The 17,847-nt window shown below is 40.7% G+C and overlaps 1 protein-coding gene across 1 annotated transcript in view; it reads left to right on the top strand.

Annotated features, from left to right (window-relative positions):
- The first annotated feature begins 13,740 nt into the window (after positions 1–13,740).
- STARD9 (StAR related lipid transfer domain containing 9) overlaps positions 13,741–17,847 on the top strand; it is a 109,170-nt gene continuing 105,063 nt past the window's right edge. Inside the window, exons 1-2 of the mRNA XM_009277570.1 lie at positions 13,741–13,771; positions 16,150–16,219. Of these exons, the coding sequence (XP_009275845.1) occupies positions 13,749–13,771; positions 16,150–16,219 (93 nt within the window). The 5' untranslated portion in view covers positions 13,741–13,748. The remainder of the gene's footprint in view (positions 13,772–16,149; positions 16,220–17,847) is intronic.

Raw genomic sequence — 17,847 nt, forward strand, 5'->3', positions numbered from 1 at the left:
GGGGGGGGACGGGGAGATCCCGGTCGTCGGGGCAGATACGGGGCGGCTGCGAGGGGCGACGGGATGCCGCTGGTCCTGTCGCCGGGGACGGGGTCGCCGCTGTGGGGTGGCTTAGCTGGGAGTGAGGGAGGGACGGCAGGCGCTGGGGAGCTTGACGGTGAGGTACGAGGAGTGGCAGGACTCTTCTCTCCGGGTCGCTAAATAGCTTGGAAAGTCTTCTTGGAAAGGCCCCCACGGGAGCTGTTAGGCTGACTTCCCTCTTCCTGAGCTCCCCAAAATAGGACAGTTGTCATCCAGTGGAAGGGAATCTTCCCTTCCCCTTTTGTTGTCGCTGTTTTTTCCAGCGGGAGGCAGAGCCGGATATTCCCATTGTCGCCCAGCTCCGCTCCCTCCCCGGCTTGCTTGGCTCCAATAGAAATCCCAAAAGCTAAATGGTACGGCTTGAAGACGTCTCCCTCGAGCAAGAAGATGCCGTAGCACAGTGCTCTGGTGTTGTTCGGATATAATGCATAACTAAAAGCTTGCAGACTTTGGAAATCCGGGGAGGAAAAGAAAGAGAAAAAGCAAGCAGCCAAAATTTCGGTGGCTGGTAATTTACTCCTCCTGTTAGAGAAATGCTATAGCACTTCAGGCAGAAATGGTTTGAAATGTGGTATGAGCTCTGGGGGCCAGTCTTTGACTTGATCATGCCTTTCTTTTTAGCCTGAGTCCCTCATGTTGTCTTCTGACTGCATTGACTTCTGTGATAAATAACTCTTTTACGTAGTAGAGAAAATGTTTCCTGAAGAGTTGCCCAGCCTGAAAACTAGCCTAGTCATTTAGCCGGCAATACAGTAGCATGTTTTACACTTTTAAATTCTTATTTGTCTATGGATTTTTGCAAGACAAGGTGCCAGAGTGTTGAATAAAATTAAGAAAAACAAAGCCTGCTGGTCTTAAATATAAAAAGGGAAAGGTGGAAAGTAATTTACAGGTTTTCAATATATTTTACCTTTAACTCAAAACTAACTGATTTAAAAAATATTTTGTCCATAATTTCATTAAAAAAAGATTGGGTAATATTGTTCTGATTTATGGCACAGCTGCGAATGGAACAGATTTTAATAGATACTGGCATGTTGTAAGAAGAGTTGCAGCACAGAAGTAAGCTAAGTTTAGCCTTTCATTGCATAGTGTTGCTTTAGTGTTGGAGATATCCTTTGATTTTTATTTTCGTCTGTATTGTTAGTCATTCTTAGTATTTACTGGTTAAATAAATTGCCATTATGCTCTCTAGAAATAAAAAACAGTATACAGTTGTTAAGCATTAACATTAAATGACAGTTTGGTAATGATACCAAGTTACCCAGACCATAGGACCCTTTTGGTTCGGTCTTGCAGAGTTTAGTGGAGGTTGAAAGTATTTAAAAGTCCGACTGGGCGATGTATTTCATTGTGCAGTCAATGACGTATTTGTTTCTTCCACAATAGCATTTGGCTGCGTATTTGCAGTTATGTAGTGGACTTAGTAGGGTCTCCTGTAGACATAAGTTAAAATGAGTGTTTCTTAGCAGTTGGGGAAGAGAGGCCAGAGACTGATTTAGCAGGGGTGTAATCTTCCCTCTCACCAGATCCTCCTTGGTGAGGAACTTTGCACCATGTCTGTCTTAATGTTTCTTCCCTGATGGGTAGCATTAAGCAGTGCATAACAGTGCATATATCATTATAGCATTAAACAGCGCCTATAACTCTGCCAGATAAGGTGTGATAAACAGGAAAACCTTCAACACAGTCAGCGTGGGCCAGCTGTTTGGTCGGGAGTGTATCTTGGAGTGGAGGGTGGGATCAGAAAGGTGGACAGCCTCCTGCACATGGGAGAAACTAATCTGGCACTGAAAGGGAAATGTTTGTACGAAGGTGAGAGTGGAAACCCAGGAGGTAATATGAGAAGAGACTGTTAATTCCATCTACTCAGCCTGTGGCAGCGTAACTGACGGGATGGTGAGGCAGAGACCAGTCTTGTGGTATTTGACCCCAAAGGCAATAGGCCATTTATTCCTTGTACTGTGTTGCCACAGCTGAGGTCAGCTAAAGCGTTTCAAGGTGGATTTTTATATTTTATAAAAGGGAAGGGGAAGTGATTGGATGTTCTCTGTGAAGGGTTTGACATGAGAACTTGCTTTCTAACCTTCACCAAAATTGTCCAAATGTAATGACTTCGAGGCAAATACCAAATATATGAAGGCTTAAAGTAACCTTAATAGAGATTGGAAGGACTAAAGCTCTCAGTGGGGATAAGGGCCTGCTCTTTCTATTCCAGCTTCTTTTACCGCTTCCATATTGTGGTCGCACAAGCCTCTCACTCTCTCTATACACACATGCCGTGATTGCCTCTAACAGGTACCCGTGTCGCCAGAGCTCCTAGGATCTCTTAGGTGCTTTAAAAAGAAAAACTTCCTGCATAAAAATTTCAGTTCAACTGGGTTGAAGTACTGTAATGTGTACAATTGCAGTTCCAGCTAAAAATATTAAACTTGGTTTTTTAAGAGTCCCAAAAATTGAAAAGCTGCGGGCAAAGGCTACAACTAGAGGGTTAGTTGGTTGTTTCTAGGCTATCGTACAAACTTTACTTGCTCATTGCTTCTTTTCATTTAATTTACAATGGCAGATGAATGTTGGTTTTGCGTCTTCAAATTTACAGAATATTCAGATGTTAAAAGATGTTAATACGGGAGTTCATAAAATCCTGCTTTCTGTTTAAAGTTTCAATTTTTTATAAACCTTATTAATCACATCTGCAACTTGTTATTTAGCATAAGGCAAAGAGCGGACTTTTTGTTCTGTGCCTGTACGGCGCCCATCACAATGCATTCTTTCACAGAGAACTCCTATGGGCAAATAATCCCTGATAGTTATGAAATGAGTACAGTTATACAGAATGCAGAAGTTTTTCCTTTGCCTAAACTTTAAATAGCTTGTAGCCAATGTTCTTCATAATGCCATCAGTCATTCTGTAACAGACTAAATGATTTCTTTTTATCACCAAAATGTTGTCCTGGGAGTAAATTCCCTCAAATCTGTTCCCTGGAGTGACATTGCTTTAAAAAGGTCTTTATTACACATTTACTATTCTACATACTAAAAAAGATTTGTTACTTTGTGGTTACATGGATACTCGTTCTGTGTAAATACATTTCCCCCTCAGAATGAAATATGGAAGCTTGAATGGGTGCTATAAATTGACTATAGCAATAGGTAATAATCAGGTATGAAGTAGGAGCTGGGAACTGATGAAATCTCTCTATGGTTTATTTCCGGACATCTTAATGCTTGGTCTATTAGATATTAAACTTTTGTAAGGAAAGTGTAATGTTATTTTTGGCTGCCAGTCAGGAGCTGTTGATGGAAACACTTTCAATGCTAGCACATAACTATGTGAACTAGGAATGTTGTTTCTTTTTCTTTCTTGATTTTTGCTGTGGAGTATGCCAACACCATGGTTTGCGATGTGGTGCTGTGATATCAGATCTGACCCTCCAGACCTGGAAATAGTGTGACTGGCTGAGAAAGAGGGTACATTACCCTTCAAGTATTTCAGTACTGTGTCTAGGGCTCTCCTTGTGCCTGGGTAGCTCACTTAAAGCTGTGTTGGGTATTTGTATGCTACAGTAACGCCTGCAGTGTTAGACATACCCTTTGACTATTTATGTAGGCCAGCAGAAACCAATGCTAGTTTTTATGTGTTTGTCCTTGTGGTATCCCATCACAATTCCAGTACTTGGTCGTGGCTGCTGATTGCTCTTATGGTGGACCTCAGCCCTGTTATATGAGAAGAGGAAGGGAGGCCTGTGTTTGAGCATGGGAGGCCATCTGGGAGGGGAGCGGTCAACGTGTCCGGGACAGTATAGTCAGGACCAGGATGGAGCACAGCTGCCTCATGCCTTTCCTTTCATGACCCACTTCCTCTGCATCTTCTGCTCTGCATCCAGCTGGTCTCAGTTCACTTGTGCATGCTTGTATTCCCTTGTCTCAGTGTAGTTTGAGAACTGCTACGTAAGTAGTCTTAAAGATGGGAAAGAGGGGTTTTAAAAGACAGTGCTCTATACCACAATGAAAAGCCTCATGCATTACTATAGGATTCTCTTTTTAGCATGCACCAGTGACTAGAAGACATTGCATTCCTTTACGGATTGTGCATTGAGTCCTGGGTAAAATCATTCACAGCAAGTTTGTTTAATTGAATTGTAAAATTATAGCGGTGTAAGTTAAAAACTTGATGCTAGGGCATGCAAGTTGCCCCGTGACACTTTTTGACAGCTTAAAGTACTTTGCTGGGCCCTGAAGTTTGGGAGCTACTTGTGCAGGATCCAGCAAAACAGAAGACATATTCTGATGTTGAAAATATCTTTTCCATTTTTCAGCTGCCTCTGTGGCCTGGAAAAGGAGAGACTGGCAAGGAGCTCTTATTTGAAAGGGTCTTTCCTGGTGTCTTTAATAACTCACAAATGAGCTCTCCCATCCTCTGTGAACCTCATAGACATGTCACCTGAAAGAGTTGCTGAACAGATTAATTAACCTGAAAGCTGCCCTTTGCCTTTCTCTGCTTTGCATTGTTTCCAAGCTGTAACTTGAAGCCTCCTGGCCGGCTGTTTATTTCCCAATCCCCTCAGGAGTTCCTGAGCTTGTCCTCCACACATTGGCAAATGAGAGCATCAAAGAAATGTCGGGGTAGTCCCAAGCGGCAAAGCTGAACCGCACTTCCAGCTGTGCAGGTGTTTACTGTCAGAGTCTGAGCTGCAGCAGAAGTTTTCCTCGTTAATGCTGCTGTGTATGGCATAGTCCTCTAATCACCTTCCTGGGATGCAGCAGGTGACGAGGCTTGAGGGTGGGATAGGGGTGGAGGAGTTAAGTTTGAGCTCCTAAGAACACAGTTGACAGCTGTGAGCCAGCCCGAGGCTGGGAGGGAATTGTCTCGCATAGTAGGGAAAGTTTCTTACAATTTCCAGAAACGTGCTCGGTGTGCCAGACTAACCTGGGCAGTGCGTTGAGTGTAGCTGCAGTGAATAGGTGAGAGAGGAGCTCAGCTGATTGGTGCGTTATGATGTAAACATGTAAAATTCATTTCTATTCAAAAGGAAAGTTATATGGAAAAATAAAATTACTTTAAACGTCATTCTGGAAATGATGCAAAGTAAATTGCTGTTGGTTCGTGCTGGGTATGCCTTTATTAATCTGCTGCGGGGTCAGCTTTGTTAACTAGTCTCTGTGCTGTGGTCCACCACCTTTGCTCTTTCTAATCACGTTGTGGTAAGTAAAAGGAAGGATTATTATGTAAGCAAGACTTTTTGCTGTTTTATAGACTGTTCTGTTAGCTAATTTACATGCTTGTGTATAACCACAAGAACTTAGAGCAATATTGCCCACCGCTGACAAGTGGTAACTTGTAGCAACTTTTGTAGAAGACATTCCTTGAATCTTCTGCATAACTGATGTTAAACGCTGTATCAAAATAAAATTAAAGCAACAGCAGATTGGAGGTTATTGTTGTTCTCTCTCTCACCCCCACCAAAGCAAATGTGATTGTTTTACTTATTCAAGCATATTCCTTTCAAAATGTTTATTTTTCACTAGTTGCTCAGTGCTGCCCTTTTTAAGCACTTTTTGCAGCAACCCTGTTCAGGCTGTTGTATCTCTGTCTTAAAACTTCATAATGCCAGTGGTATGAGGAGTGTATTCTGAGGAAAGATAGCCATAGACATTTAGGTTAACATTTCAAAAGCTTTTCCAATTATATTAAAAAAAAAAAAAAAAGAAAAGCCATGCCCCTGTTTTATTCAATAATTTACATGCTTGTGTATAACCACAAGAACTTAGAGCAATATTGCCCACCGCTGACAAGTGGTAACTTGTAGCAACTTTTGTAGAAGACATTCCTTGAATCTTCTGCATAACTGATGTTAAACGCTGTATCAAAATAAAATTAAAGCAACAGCAGATTGGAGGTTATTGTTGTTCTCTCTCTCACCCCCACCAAAGCAAATGTGATTGTTTTACTTATTCAAGCATATTCCTTTCAAAATGTTTATTTTTCACTAGTTGCTCAGTGCTGCCCTTTTTAAGCACTTTTTGCAGCAACCCTGTTCAGGCTGTTGTATCTCTGTCTTAAAACTTCATAATGCCAGTGGTATGAGGAGTGTATTCTGAGGAAAGATAGCCATAGACATTTAGGTTAACATTTCAAAAGCTTTTCCAATTATATTAAAAAAAAAAAAAAAAGAAAAGCCATGACCCTGCTTTATTCAAACTGTTGTTGTGATACGCTACTTCAAATGTATTTGATGCAAGTGTATAATGACACAAGATATTGGCATCATTAGTATTCATACAGTTTATATTTGTTTACAACTTCACCTTCTGCTTAAGTTAGCTTTCCTGTGCTTTTTGGATAGTGTTTAAAAAGTGTTTGTATCTTATCTTTCTTGAAAAAACAGTGTTTGCAAGGAGAGAACATTTGTTTTGTTTTATATTTCTAAAGGTAGATGGGAGGATTTTTTTGTTCTTTTTGGTACTTTTCTTGAGCTGACTTAAACTTTGTTCTGTGACCCAAGTGTGTGTTGGATAAATTAGCTCTATGTTAATGGAATATTGCCATAATCTCTATTAATTGCTTTACTGGATGTAAATGGAAATAACTTCCTTAGAAATCTGTATATATTTTACATTAGCACAAGAAATATATTGCAGTCAAAAATTCTCTAGAAAATGGATGTAGTATAATTTTATTTTATAGATATTCACCATATGTTCCACATGGATGTAATTTTCAAATACAAGACAAAATACTACTTTCTTTGAAGAAACAGACACAGTTGTCTTTCATTTCAAAGGGACCAGAATCTGTCTGTGAAAAGAAAAGGTATAAATATAGGAAAAAAAAAACAGGTAACAGGCAAGAGTAGAAAACACCTTTTAGCTTGCTTAGAACTATTAGATACTTCTCATGCTATTCCAAAGTTTAGACTAAGGCAGGCCATTGAACACGGTATAGCGAAGTGTCTTTCTTCTACCCTGACCTTGTTTCCTTAGCCTTCTCAATCGTATATTTTAGTATATATATTCCTTGCTACCTTGGTGCTGTCGTCCTCTCACACCTAGACAAATGGCAGGCTTTTATCTACTTTTATCTACTGTGATAGCTGAGAGAGTTGTTCCTCTGTGTCCCTCTGTTACACGACAGTCCGTTTCTTCAGGTGGCAGTAGTTGAACTCTGTCCCAAAAGCCGTGGGTTTTGGGGTTGGTACCTTATGGTGGGAAAGCTGTCTCAGGCCTCCAAGAGTTGCTGTCTGAAAATCTGTACAAACTGCATTGGTTATGCATTGCTCATGATTACAAGCTTTTTTTCCCACAGAAGAGCTGGGATTTTTAAAAGAAAAATTGAGATTCTAATTTTGTGTTTATAGAGAGGAGGTCCCTCTCCCAGACAAATATATTCTAACATTTGTGTATTCTGTTTTGTAATCTAGCCTACTGTTAAGGTTATCTCGACATCTTTCCCTCTCTCTCTCTCTCTGTCAAATTAGTTATTTTGCTTTGCCTAGTCTATGATTTAAAGTTTCATGTAAACTATCATTGAGGTGGCTGCTCTTTTCTCTTAGTATCTGTACTTGGCACTAGCAGGTGGTTTTCATAAGTCACATCTGTGTTTTTAAAAGGGTACTGCATCAGCAACCTTTCCCAGATGTATTCTTCTTGCAGTTGCTTGAAGCAAGTTTTATAACTTTGGTAAAGGGCAGACTTTCTAGCTCTTTAAAAGGGCAGGACTGTGCATGTCCTGAGTGGCCACCACTGCCCATTCCACAGAAGATGATGCTTCTGCTGATTTTATGTGACAATACTGTGCCTGTACTCATTTAAGCCACGAGCACAAGGCGCTAGCTACTGGCAATTTACTTCCCAGAATAAGAGGCTGTCTCCTCTTCTTTCACTTCCCTTGTGGCCTGTGCAAAAGCAGCTGCAACAATGTCCTAAAACAACAACAGCAAAACCAGCTTTTGGAAGCCTTCTAACTAATATTTTGCATTTTCATAGAACTCTTTTTTCCTCCCAAGTCCTAAGAATACTTTATGAATGTCAGAATGTTTTGGAGCAGGGATCAGATTTTTTGTATGCAGCGAAGAAAAATAGGGCACAATGTCATTAAATAACCTGGCCAAAGCTATGGCTCTGCTGGGCAGTTTCGTTCTCTGAGACCACATGCTCGCTCTGAGAGAAGTTGTAGTAATGTAAGATGACATGACTGCATGCACAGAGATCACTGCACATCTCCCCTGGGCGATGGTGCAGAGGTTGGATGCTAGTCTTATGGAACCTTTGTGCAGTACATGGTGAGACACCACCACTGTGCACAGACAATTTATGCAAGTTTTGGGTAGGATTTCCCCAGTTTCCTTTTCTTTAGTCCAATGCTTTATGTGAACTTTAAAAAGCTGTACACTTCTAAAATTTTCCTGCCATCTTCCTATCTGTGGCATAGATTTTAAACAAAAGAGTGGAGTTTTGCACCTCTGTTTTTAGAATTTAAGGATTTACTGTAGTAGCTGCTTTTGATACAATGAAAGAGGTACCTAAGCAAGAGAGATGAGACAGTGCATAGCAGCATTCAGTGTCACAGTCATTTATTTAACTATGATCACAGATTGAAGTTCTGTCCTGGTAGAATGAAAACTGACCACTGTATCCAAATTCTGGTTTGCATGGAAATCACAGCATTTGCACAGAATTTCTTTGATGCAAGAGTCTGTGAATTATACTATCTCATTACTCAGTGAACAGTTGGGAAATCAAGGCTGGATGAAACTGGACTGACTGGACTGTAGCTTTGTTTTAAATCCTCCTTATTTCATGCTTCCTTAAATGCTGGTGGTATGACAGATGAAAAGACTTTTTCCTCTCCTCTTCCCTCCTCCCCTCAATGCCTCTGTATGAAGGAGGAAGCATCATTATTCCATAGCTGTTCAAAGCACTGATGGATCATCAGAAGTATTTCTGACTTGGATTGCTCAAGGAAGATGCCTGGCGCTCTTGTTCTAGCAGTACAAGACTTCAGAGATGGCGCAGACAGGAGCACTCTTCTTGTACTGTGCCATTCGCATGGGCAGGATTGCAGAGCTTACCGTGACCGGAGGAGGCCACCCTGTGCTTCCTCTCCTAGCTAATGAATATACATATTAGAAGTCTGGTAAGGTTAAGAAGACTTTAACTGTTTGAGCAGGCCTGTATCTGAAAAGAGTACTGACAATGCCTCATGTTCATCTCTGCACCAAATATTCCTATTTTTGTTGCTATGTAATATTTGCAAAGAAGAGTAGGGGGAAACCACACGAGGGTGATGGTGATTGCTAGGAATGGTGATTTTTGACTGTCAGATTGTGTTAGCCATTATCAGAGCCAATGAAAGCTCTATACAGCTAGGAGTAGCCTTGAAAGATAACTTGAGCAGCATGTCTAGTATAGCAACGTGCTGTCTTGGTGAACTCTGTGTACTTGGCTTCAATATAGATTTTTAAATTATTTATAAACATCTGTTCTGAATTTGGTAGGAGGATTGCTGACTGGGTGTGCACTCCTCTTTTGCAAGACACAGTAAAACAATTATGACTTAAAGAGAAATATCCAAAATAGTGCTGGGTAGTACTAAATAATGAAAAACATTGAAAACAAACTTTAGGTAAATTTATTGATTATTGATACTTTAAAAAAAAAAAAACCTGCATTAGCCAAAGTGAGGATGTTCATACTGTTAAAAGCTCTTGACTTTCACAGCTTACAGCAGTAGGGATAAGGATACAGATTATGCTGGTGTCACAGAGGGATGCTGTGTTTGGGAAAGTTGTAGTTGCAGGTACCTTAACTTGTCAGTAAAGCGCAGAAGCTCTAATGGCTGAAGGCTTTGACATTCTTCTCTACAGTTTCTGATGGACCAGCATGGACTCTTAGTGCTCTTCTTATTGCACCCTTGGTCTCTCGACAGATGTGTCCTCAACCCATTTTGTCTGGCACAATGTTCTCTGAAGACTAGCATAACTTAGAAAATACACCCTGCATTGTTTGTTTCTGTGGCCAAGGTCAGTCACTCAGGAGGTGCAAAGATGGCAGCTTCTCAAAGATACTTCTGCCAAGGCCACCAATGAACAGAAGGCAGAGACACTTTACAATATAATGTTAATGGGAAGGAAAAGATAAATCTGAATACTCCCTGAACTTTTCCCCATAAAACCTTTAGACTTTATGAGCAAGAAAAAGCTTGGGTTAGATTTGCCTCAGGATTATACTGCAGCTGCTGACATGGTGACTGCATAGGGGTGCCATTAGGTTGCACAAAGCGTCCCAGGTACAAGTGGAGGTAGTTTGGTAAATGTTGTACCTTACTTATAGGCTATCACGGCTGTGGGTCACATCCTGGGAAGTGACAAGAGTCCTGGAGACAGCAGCAGTGACTGCTGGCATGCATCCTGCCGAGCTTGCTACAGGTGTGCTTTTGGTTGTGTTTGTAAGCAGAGTGTGAAAATGTCCATCACAGGCCACAGAAGGCTACTTTTTTCTAGAAAGGTCTAGAAAAAAGATTAAAGTGAATTGTTCCAAAAAACCAGAACTGACATGATTGCCCAGATCAGAAAAAATCTCTGCGAGAGGGGAGGGATTGATACTGTTGCCATACTGCTTTTGAGGTCCTCTGTCTCAGTACACCTTGAGATTGGGTTTGGAGTTAACTTGGGTGATGGGAATTGGTAGGAAAGCATAAGTACTTGCAACGATTACATTGCAAGGTTATTTTCAAAGTTTGTATGAGTAGACACATGCTCAATTCTTTCAAAAATTATTTAAGATTTCTCATGTACTTGAGTGGTATATATGGGCTTTAGTATGTTTGATTACTTTGGTGGGCATTTGGTGGTCTGTATTTGTAGAAGCTCTTTTGTTGTATGACATGACTACTGCTAATGACTCCAATATTTTTGCTTTACTGCATGTGCATGTTTTTAAAATAAACAGGCGACTTTTAAAAGTCAGCTCTTTTGTTTTCCAAGTGCCTGACTGTTATTTGAGAGAGTGGAGAAGTGGGGCAAATTTTATAAAGCCTAGAATAAACAGCTGCCACCTTTCTTTCCACCCACTGTTTCCTCCAGTTCTGTATACCTACTTGCACTTCTGTACTCGGTGTCTGAACTCATCTCAGCAAGGTCCAGCACGCTGTGAAATGTCCCTCTTGGGGGTCTTGATCCTCCCGTGATTCTTTCCCACAGGCTTGTTCTTCCAGGTCTTGCAGAGTGTCTGTTGTCCCTCTGGGGTTGCATTAGCTTTACGTGTTGGCTGCAGAAATGGTTTGTCATAGGAACAGCAAATATTATGAGGAGATTTCCCTTTGGACTGCCCCTGTTTTTTGGACTGCCACAAAAGCTTTGCTTCTGTCAGGTCTCTCTTGTAGCTCCCTGTTATGGCCCTGCCGCTGCATTCTGTACTTGTGTCACTGTTCTGTTGCTGGGTCTGCATTTCTCTAAAACTTGCTGTGTCTGAGAAGATGCAGGTCTGGGACATGTACCATTAAATGGTCTTTCTACAGCTCTGTCTTTGCATGAAAACAAGTTATCTGTACAAAGTAATTTAGAAGAGAGGCACTTCCCAAACACAGCATGAATTTTTCAAGAAGTGGGGAAGAAGGGAGGATGGGGAAATGAAATGTTAAGATCACTGTGACTTCTGAGCAGCAGAAGTCAAATGTGTTTAGTGTACTTTGGAATTGATTTTATTGGTACAAGGAATACAGCTTTCATACCTGTGGAGCAGAGCACCCATTCCTAAGGATGACTGATTGTTTCATCAGTCAAATGCAAACTGTGGTGCACGTGTGTAAGACTGTATTGACAAACACAGTTTTTGCTGTGTAGTAGAGAGCTTTTGTAGTGTTTGCAGTCTGGACTTAAGGTCAGAATGTCTAGAACAGCTGTGAGTCTGCTTTGCCTCCTGGGCTTTATATATTAAACTGTTGCTTTCTTTCCCAAAATTCTCTGGTTTGTACCTAAAAGAGGGATGAAATAAACACATGTTTACAGGGAGGCTGAACGTACAGTTTGTAGAGCTGGGAATGGCTGCAGATCAGTTTTGTTTTGTTTATGCTCAATGCTCTCTGGCTGTAAGCTGCTGCAGAAGGGAAGGGTCTCCATTCCCACCATTGCATGTTCCTGCCCTTTCTCTTGCTTTGGCTTAGCAACTGTGCAACCACTGTGCTTAGTGCTCTGGAAGGGCTCGCTGGCCCCGTGGCACCTTGATTATTTATTTTGGTGTGTTTGTTTTCCAATCACAGCTGATCTGAGTCATTGCATGGGTGTGTTATTGTTAGATCAGATGCAAGAAAAGAAGTGGGAACATATGTGGGATGTTGGAGCAGAGAAGAGAAATTGCCCCTTGTAGCAGCAGCCTGCAGTTAAGATAAATAAAGTATGCTGTGAATCTGCACCCAGAGCAAGAGAAGACTTTAGTTCTATCCCTGTTTGCTGGTGGCTTTCTTGTTGTGTGAGATTTGAACAAAGCTACTTGACTGCTGTATAGAGCTTTTTGTCTGCATAGTGAGGAATCATGTTACCCCGTGGTGAAAGGTGGTGCGCTAATTTTGTTTTGTGTTGTTTGTATTTTACTGGTTTTATATTTATTTTAATATAAGTATATAAATATGAGTACATAAATCTATATATATATGAAAAATTTTCATACTTCAAAAGTTTTATGTTTGGAATTTCTTCTTTATCTTGAATCTTCAGTAATGACTGTGGCCTGGGAGAACATCAGGTGATGAGAACCCGCAGCATAAAGTCATTCATTCGTAGGGTTGTGTATAGTGCATGTGGCCTGAAGGCAGTGAGTTTCATGTAATTATTATAGGTGGGGTTGGGAGCACTGCTTGTTGTTGAGGTTGCCTTACATCTGCAATTAGATTACCCTAGCATTTAAAACTATTAAAAGCTTTGCCAGATTTCAACCATTTGTGTAGAAACCTTCCATGCGTGAATGCCCGCCTCAGGCTAAATATTTTTAAGTATTTTTAAGCTTCGTCCAGAACAGTTCAGCTGCTATAGAAGATGAGGTTAAGGGAAAATTAGGTTTTAAAATATTTAAAAGTAGCTTAGGGTGACCTTTTATTTGAATTTCCAATTGATTTAAAATTGGAAATCTGGTGTGCGTTTTTTTTAATTCCCCATCTGAATCAACCCATTTCTGCCCAAGTTCTAAACAACTAAAACCTTTTAACATGCTCAGTGAAGACTTGCAAGAACAGAGTAGGTAAAAGTTTTGAGGGATCTGCTTCCTCTTAGTGCATCTGAGTTTGTATTCTCTAGTGTTGACCAAATTGTGCTTGCACCATCCCCACAAGTCAAAAAACTCATCAGCTGAGCACTGCCTTGATAAATTGATCTCAGTGTTGTCCAAGTCCCAGTTGAAGCCCAGGCATAGGAACTGAGAGCAAGGTCTTCTGTCCCATTTAATTGCAATAATCTGTTTGCTGACCCCAGCTGGTGTCCAGGAAGAAACTCTGATTCAGTTGTGGAGTATACAAGTAAACTTGTGATAGAGGCTGGAAGAGCTGACAAGGGGAGTAGGATCACGTACCTCTGGAGCAGAGAGATCAGCCTAAAACAGCTACAGTACAGTAGAAGGGAGACAAGAACTGCAGAGCATTTGAAGACACTAAAATTGAATGTGGGCCCGTGGACAAGATGCCAGAGAGAACAGATAGCAGGTACCTGTAATGGATGATGTGTGTGCATATGGGGAGGAGGATAGGAACTCAGTGAACTGTAACTGGGGTGATAAGACTGGAGGGTTAACAGTAGGATGGAAAAATAGAGAATGCTCATGGGATTAGGAAGCAGGATAGGGCCAAGATTATACTGGGGCAATGGAGAAAAGAATATGTGTAACTGAAGCAAGCTCCCTCCTAAAGGATCCCTCCAATTTTGTCTGTCTTCTGCTGTTCTTAAATTCTTGTGAAATTCTCTGTCAAAATGTCCCATTTCCTCTTAGATCTGGTCTGCTGTAGAGGGTAACTGTCAACTTTGTCCATTAGCTCACCTGGCAGAGGTTTGTATGTGGATATGCAAGTCCCCACACTTACTTGTGTTGGAAAACACTTGCTTTTCAAAACATCTAAGAAATTGCACACGTACAGATTAAATGCATGAGTTGCAAACTTCTACCTTAGATACTCACAGCCTCTATCCTTAGGCACTTGTCCCTCTTTATTTGCTCTTTAGGGAGCCTTATGGGGCCTCTGTTCAGTACTCAGCTGTGCATAATGCAACATTTGGTACCCAGCTGTACATAACGCAAATTCTCTCTCCTGTGAGCGTTCTTCTTTCTCCTGGGCTCTAACTCAGGGCTCTGGTGGCTGATGTGTTGAACTGCTGAACACTCACAGTTTAACTAAAACCTCTGGGACCTGTGCTTGTATTTTCTATAGGAAGTGCCACGTGTAAGTATGTATTACAGAAAGTACTAAGTTCAGTCTGTCTCAAGGCAGGTGCTCAAAATGAGTAAAGTGAAGCACAGAGACTTTAAGGTAAAGCATTTGCATATCCCTGCAAAATAGGGACAGCTGCCTACGCTCAGAAATGTGTTTAAAACTTCTTTATGCTTGTAAAGCTCAAATGCTGCAGTGATTGTCTCTGTGGAAGTCTTAAGTATCCTAAGGCATTGTTTTGAATGTTGTTTTGGTACAGAAAATGTGGGGTAAAAACTGAGAACCAGAGAGGAGAGATCCCAGAGGCAGGCCATGTTGTGCTACGTGCTGCCTGGAAGTTAAGAGTTGTCAGTGAAAGGAGATTGTAATCGGTGGGGGGTAAATACTTCCGTACACATGTAAGGAAATCTGGTAAAAGAAAGATCTGGGTCCATGAATGAACAGTGGTCAACTGGGTTTGAATTTTCTAATTCTTGTTTTATCTTATCTAGTTTTTAACTGATCTGATGATACCGATCCAGCTGATTATCAGGGGATATATACACACAGCTAATCTCAAATGACAATGTCTGTGCCTTCAGCTTTATTTTAAACAAAGTATGACAAAACTGCACTAAAGACAGAATTGATTTTACTTCTAAACCAATTTCTTCCAGCTTTACAAAGGCATTAGGCTTCATCAAAATAAAACTTTCTGGTAAAGTTGCAGCTTACAAGATTTGTCAGTATCAGAGTGCAAAGCAAAATATAGAATAAATATAAAGGATAAAACATCTTTCTCCTGTTCTTAGCCTCTCAGTACCAAAGTATTCGGTTATTTTCTGCTGTCAGATAAGTAGGCCACTGACTTCATCTTCCTCATTTTTATCTTGCTATGTATAAAAAAAATCCATGATATTTATTGAGAGGGATGTGAGTCAACACACCCATAAATAAGAGCATCCTTAACTTCAAGTAGCTATCATGCTGTCAGCCCAGAAATAAGGTGTGTGTTGGGTTTTTTGGGTTTTTTTTGCTTTGGCCACATGCTTTTTCATTCTTTTCTAATATGACTCATCTTTGGAAGTGGAAGTTGGCTGTAGTAGCCAGTCATAGCTGTGTTCAATGGGAGTTTTACACAGTATATATGAGCGTGTGGTTCTTTGCACTTGTGGAACAATCCTGTCCATTTACATTTCAGGACAGTTTTGTTTTGCTAAAGACTACTTTTTTGAGGACTACAACAAACACTTTGGATTATGTGGTAAAAATCAGACAGTACAACTTGACAACACTTCTGGCTCACAGGTCTGTGACATGGATCCGTACTCCACAAAGCACAGCCAGTCTACCCATGTTCCACTCTACTTCCTTGTAATCATAATTTAAAACAACAACTCTTACTTTGTAAGGATTTTATTTCAAATTATTTAGGACAAGCACTTTGAAACTGTTTAATGATCGCAGTCCTGTTTTGTTCTTTTACTATTGATATATCTGGCTGCAAATCTGCAAATGCTACTTCCTGTCACAGAGTGTCTTATGAGTATCTGTTTTATAGCTCTTTCTGATTTGCAATTTATTAAAGTAAACACAAATTTCTGGGGTTTACGAATTTGGCATGCATCTTTCTGTGTCTTCATATTTTAAATGGATTTTTGAATGTGTTCTATTTCCAGAGAGAATGCAGAAGGACGAAGAGTGATTGTAGAAGTTGATGACAAAGTGGCAAAAGTCAGAAATATAAAGGTATGCTTTCTGTTATCTTGTCTTTCTCATATAAGGATCCTGATATCCTGATGCTTTTCTATGTTTGCTTGGCTATTGTATCATTCTAATAGAAATATTAAGGGATAAGTTTAAACTGGCACAGCTAGAATAATTGCAGCAAAAGTGTGTGTGCCAGGGGTTGTTTTGGTTTGGGGTTGTGGGGTTTTGGTTTTTGTTTTTTTGGGTTTTTTTTTAGACAGGGGATATAACATGTAGCTGCATTTTCTGTATTTTGTATTTGTCAAAGCTGCTGCAATCTGGCTGCGCACCATCATTCAAAGCTGTTAGTAAATTGTTTAGGATTTTGTGCTTATCTTACTGTTACTAACATCTGGATAACTTCTTTCCTGATGTCTCTGCTCCTCTCATATTTGCACTCAGAGTGCAACTGACTTGCATGAAATGGAGCAAAATGTGTTCGGCTGCACTTCAGGCCTTGGTAAAAGATCAAGCTATAAGAATAAACTGAATGTAGCTGTCGTCCTCTGTCAGAGCTCTGGAGCTGGCGTGCCTGGGAATCAACCCTCTGGTTTAGACTCTTGAACTACTTAAAGCTGTCACAGTCCTTCACTAAATTGGGAGCAAATCAAATTTTATGCTGTCAAACATGTTTCTGCTTGAAAGGCAAACAAATGAACTGTGGGATAACTGCGATTACTGTGGGGATCCTAAAAGATGGATGCATTTTGTATTTCTTGTCTCCTTTTTCTTTATATCTGCAAGCAACCCAGTTATTCTGGATTGTTGTTTCAAGAGAAAGAATTTATTAGGTTTTGAAGAGAAACAGTGGCAAAAATTGAATTAAAAGGTTTGAACTACTTATCTTGTTTCCATTATACTTACTTTTGTATTGACTACAAGTGTTCTTTTTTTAAAGAAAGAAGAGGGAAAAATACTAGTGGTATGAGAGGTCTCATGGATGTAAAACATTAGCTTATTTTCTGTGTATTTCCTTTTCAAAGGCCGTATTTGCAGGGTCTGAGACTCACTACTTTCTGAAATAGTTTTCCCCAATTCCTTATACATGTGATAAAGCTCTCAGAGATGCTTATTCTCCGGGTGTGACGCTGCCTGTTCCCGGTGGTTGTCCTCGGGAGGGCTTTGATCCCTGCGACAGGGCTGTGAGGATCTGGGCCTCCGAGGCTGGGGGAGCCTCCCTTGGCAGGTGGAGGCCTCAGTTATGGAGCTGCCTAATTGTGTCCAGCTGAGCCTGGTTAGACCTGGGGGGGGGGTATTTTATTTGTTTAAAGAGGAGCTGTGGGCTGCCTTGGGATACTGGGGAAACCACAGCAGTGGGGTGGACTGCTCGTAGCAGGCTGAGAAGGGTTATTTGGAGATGCAAGGGCTGGCTTGTGGCTGTTTTCCCTCTTGAGGTTTCGTAATTGGTGTTTTGTAAAGGGAGTGAGTTTGCTTTATGCGTGAACTAAATTTAGACAGCCTTTGATGAATCCAGGTTAGTGTATAAATTAAAATTTATACACTAATGTTCACGTTGTATCTGGGATAGGTGCGCTTTGTAGTTCAAAACAAAACCCTTCTCACCAGAAGGGTAGTCACTTCTGTGATCAGGGGCTGCTTTTCCTGAGGTGGTGGTTTGGGTTTTTTTT

The sequence above is a fragment of the Aptenodytes forsteri genome, unplaced genomic scaffold, assembly GCF_000699145.1.
Source record: "Aptenodytes forsteri isolate BGI_AS27 unplaced genomic scaffold, ASM69914v1 Scaffold146, whole genome shotgun sequence".
Classification (NCBI taxonomy): Eukaryota; Metazoa; Chordata; class Aves; order Sphenisciformes; family Spheniscidae; genus Aptenodytes; species Aptenodytes forsteri.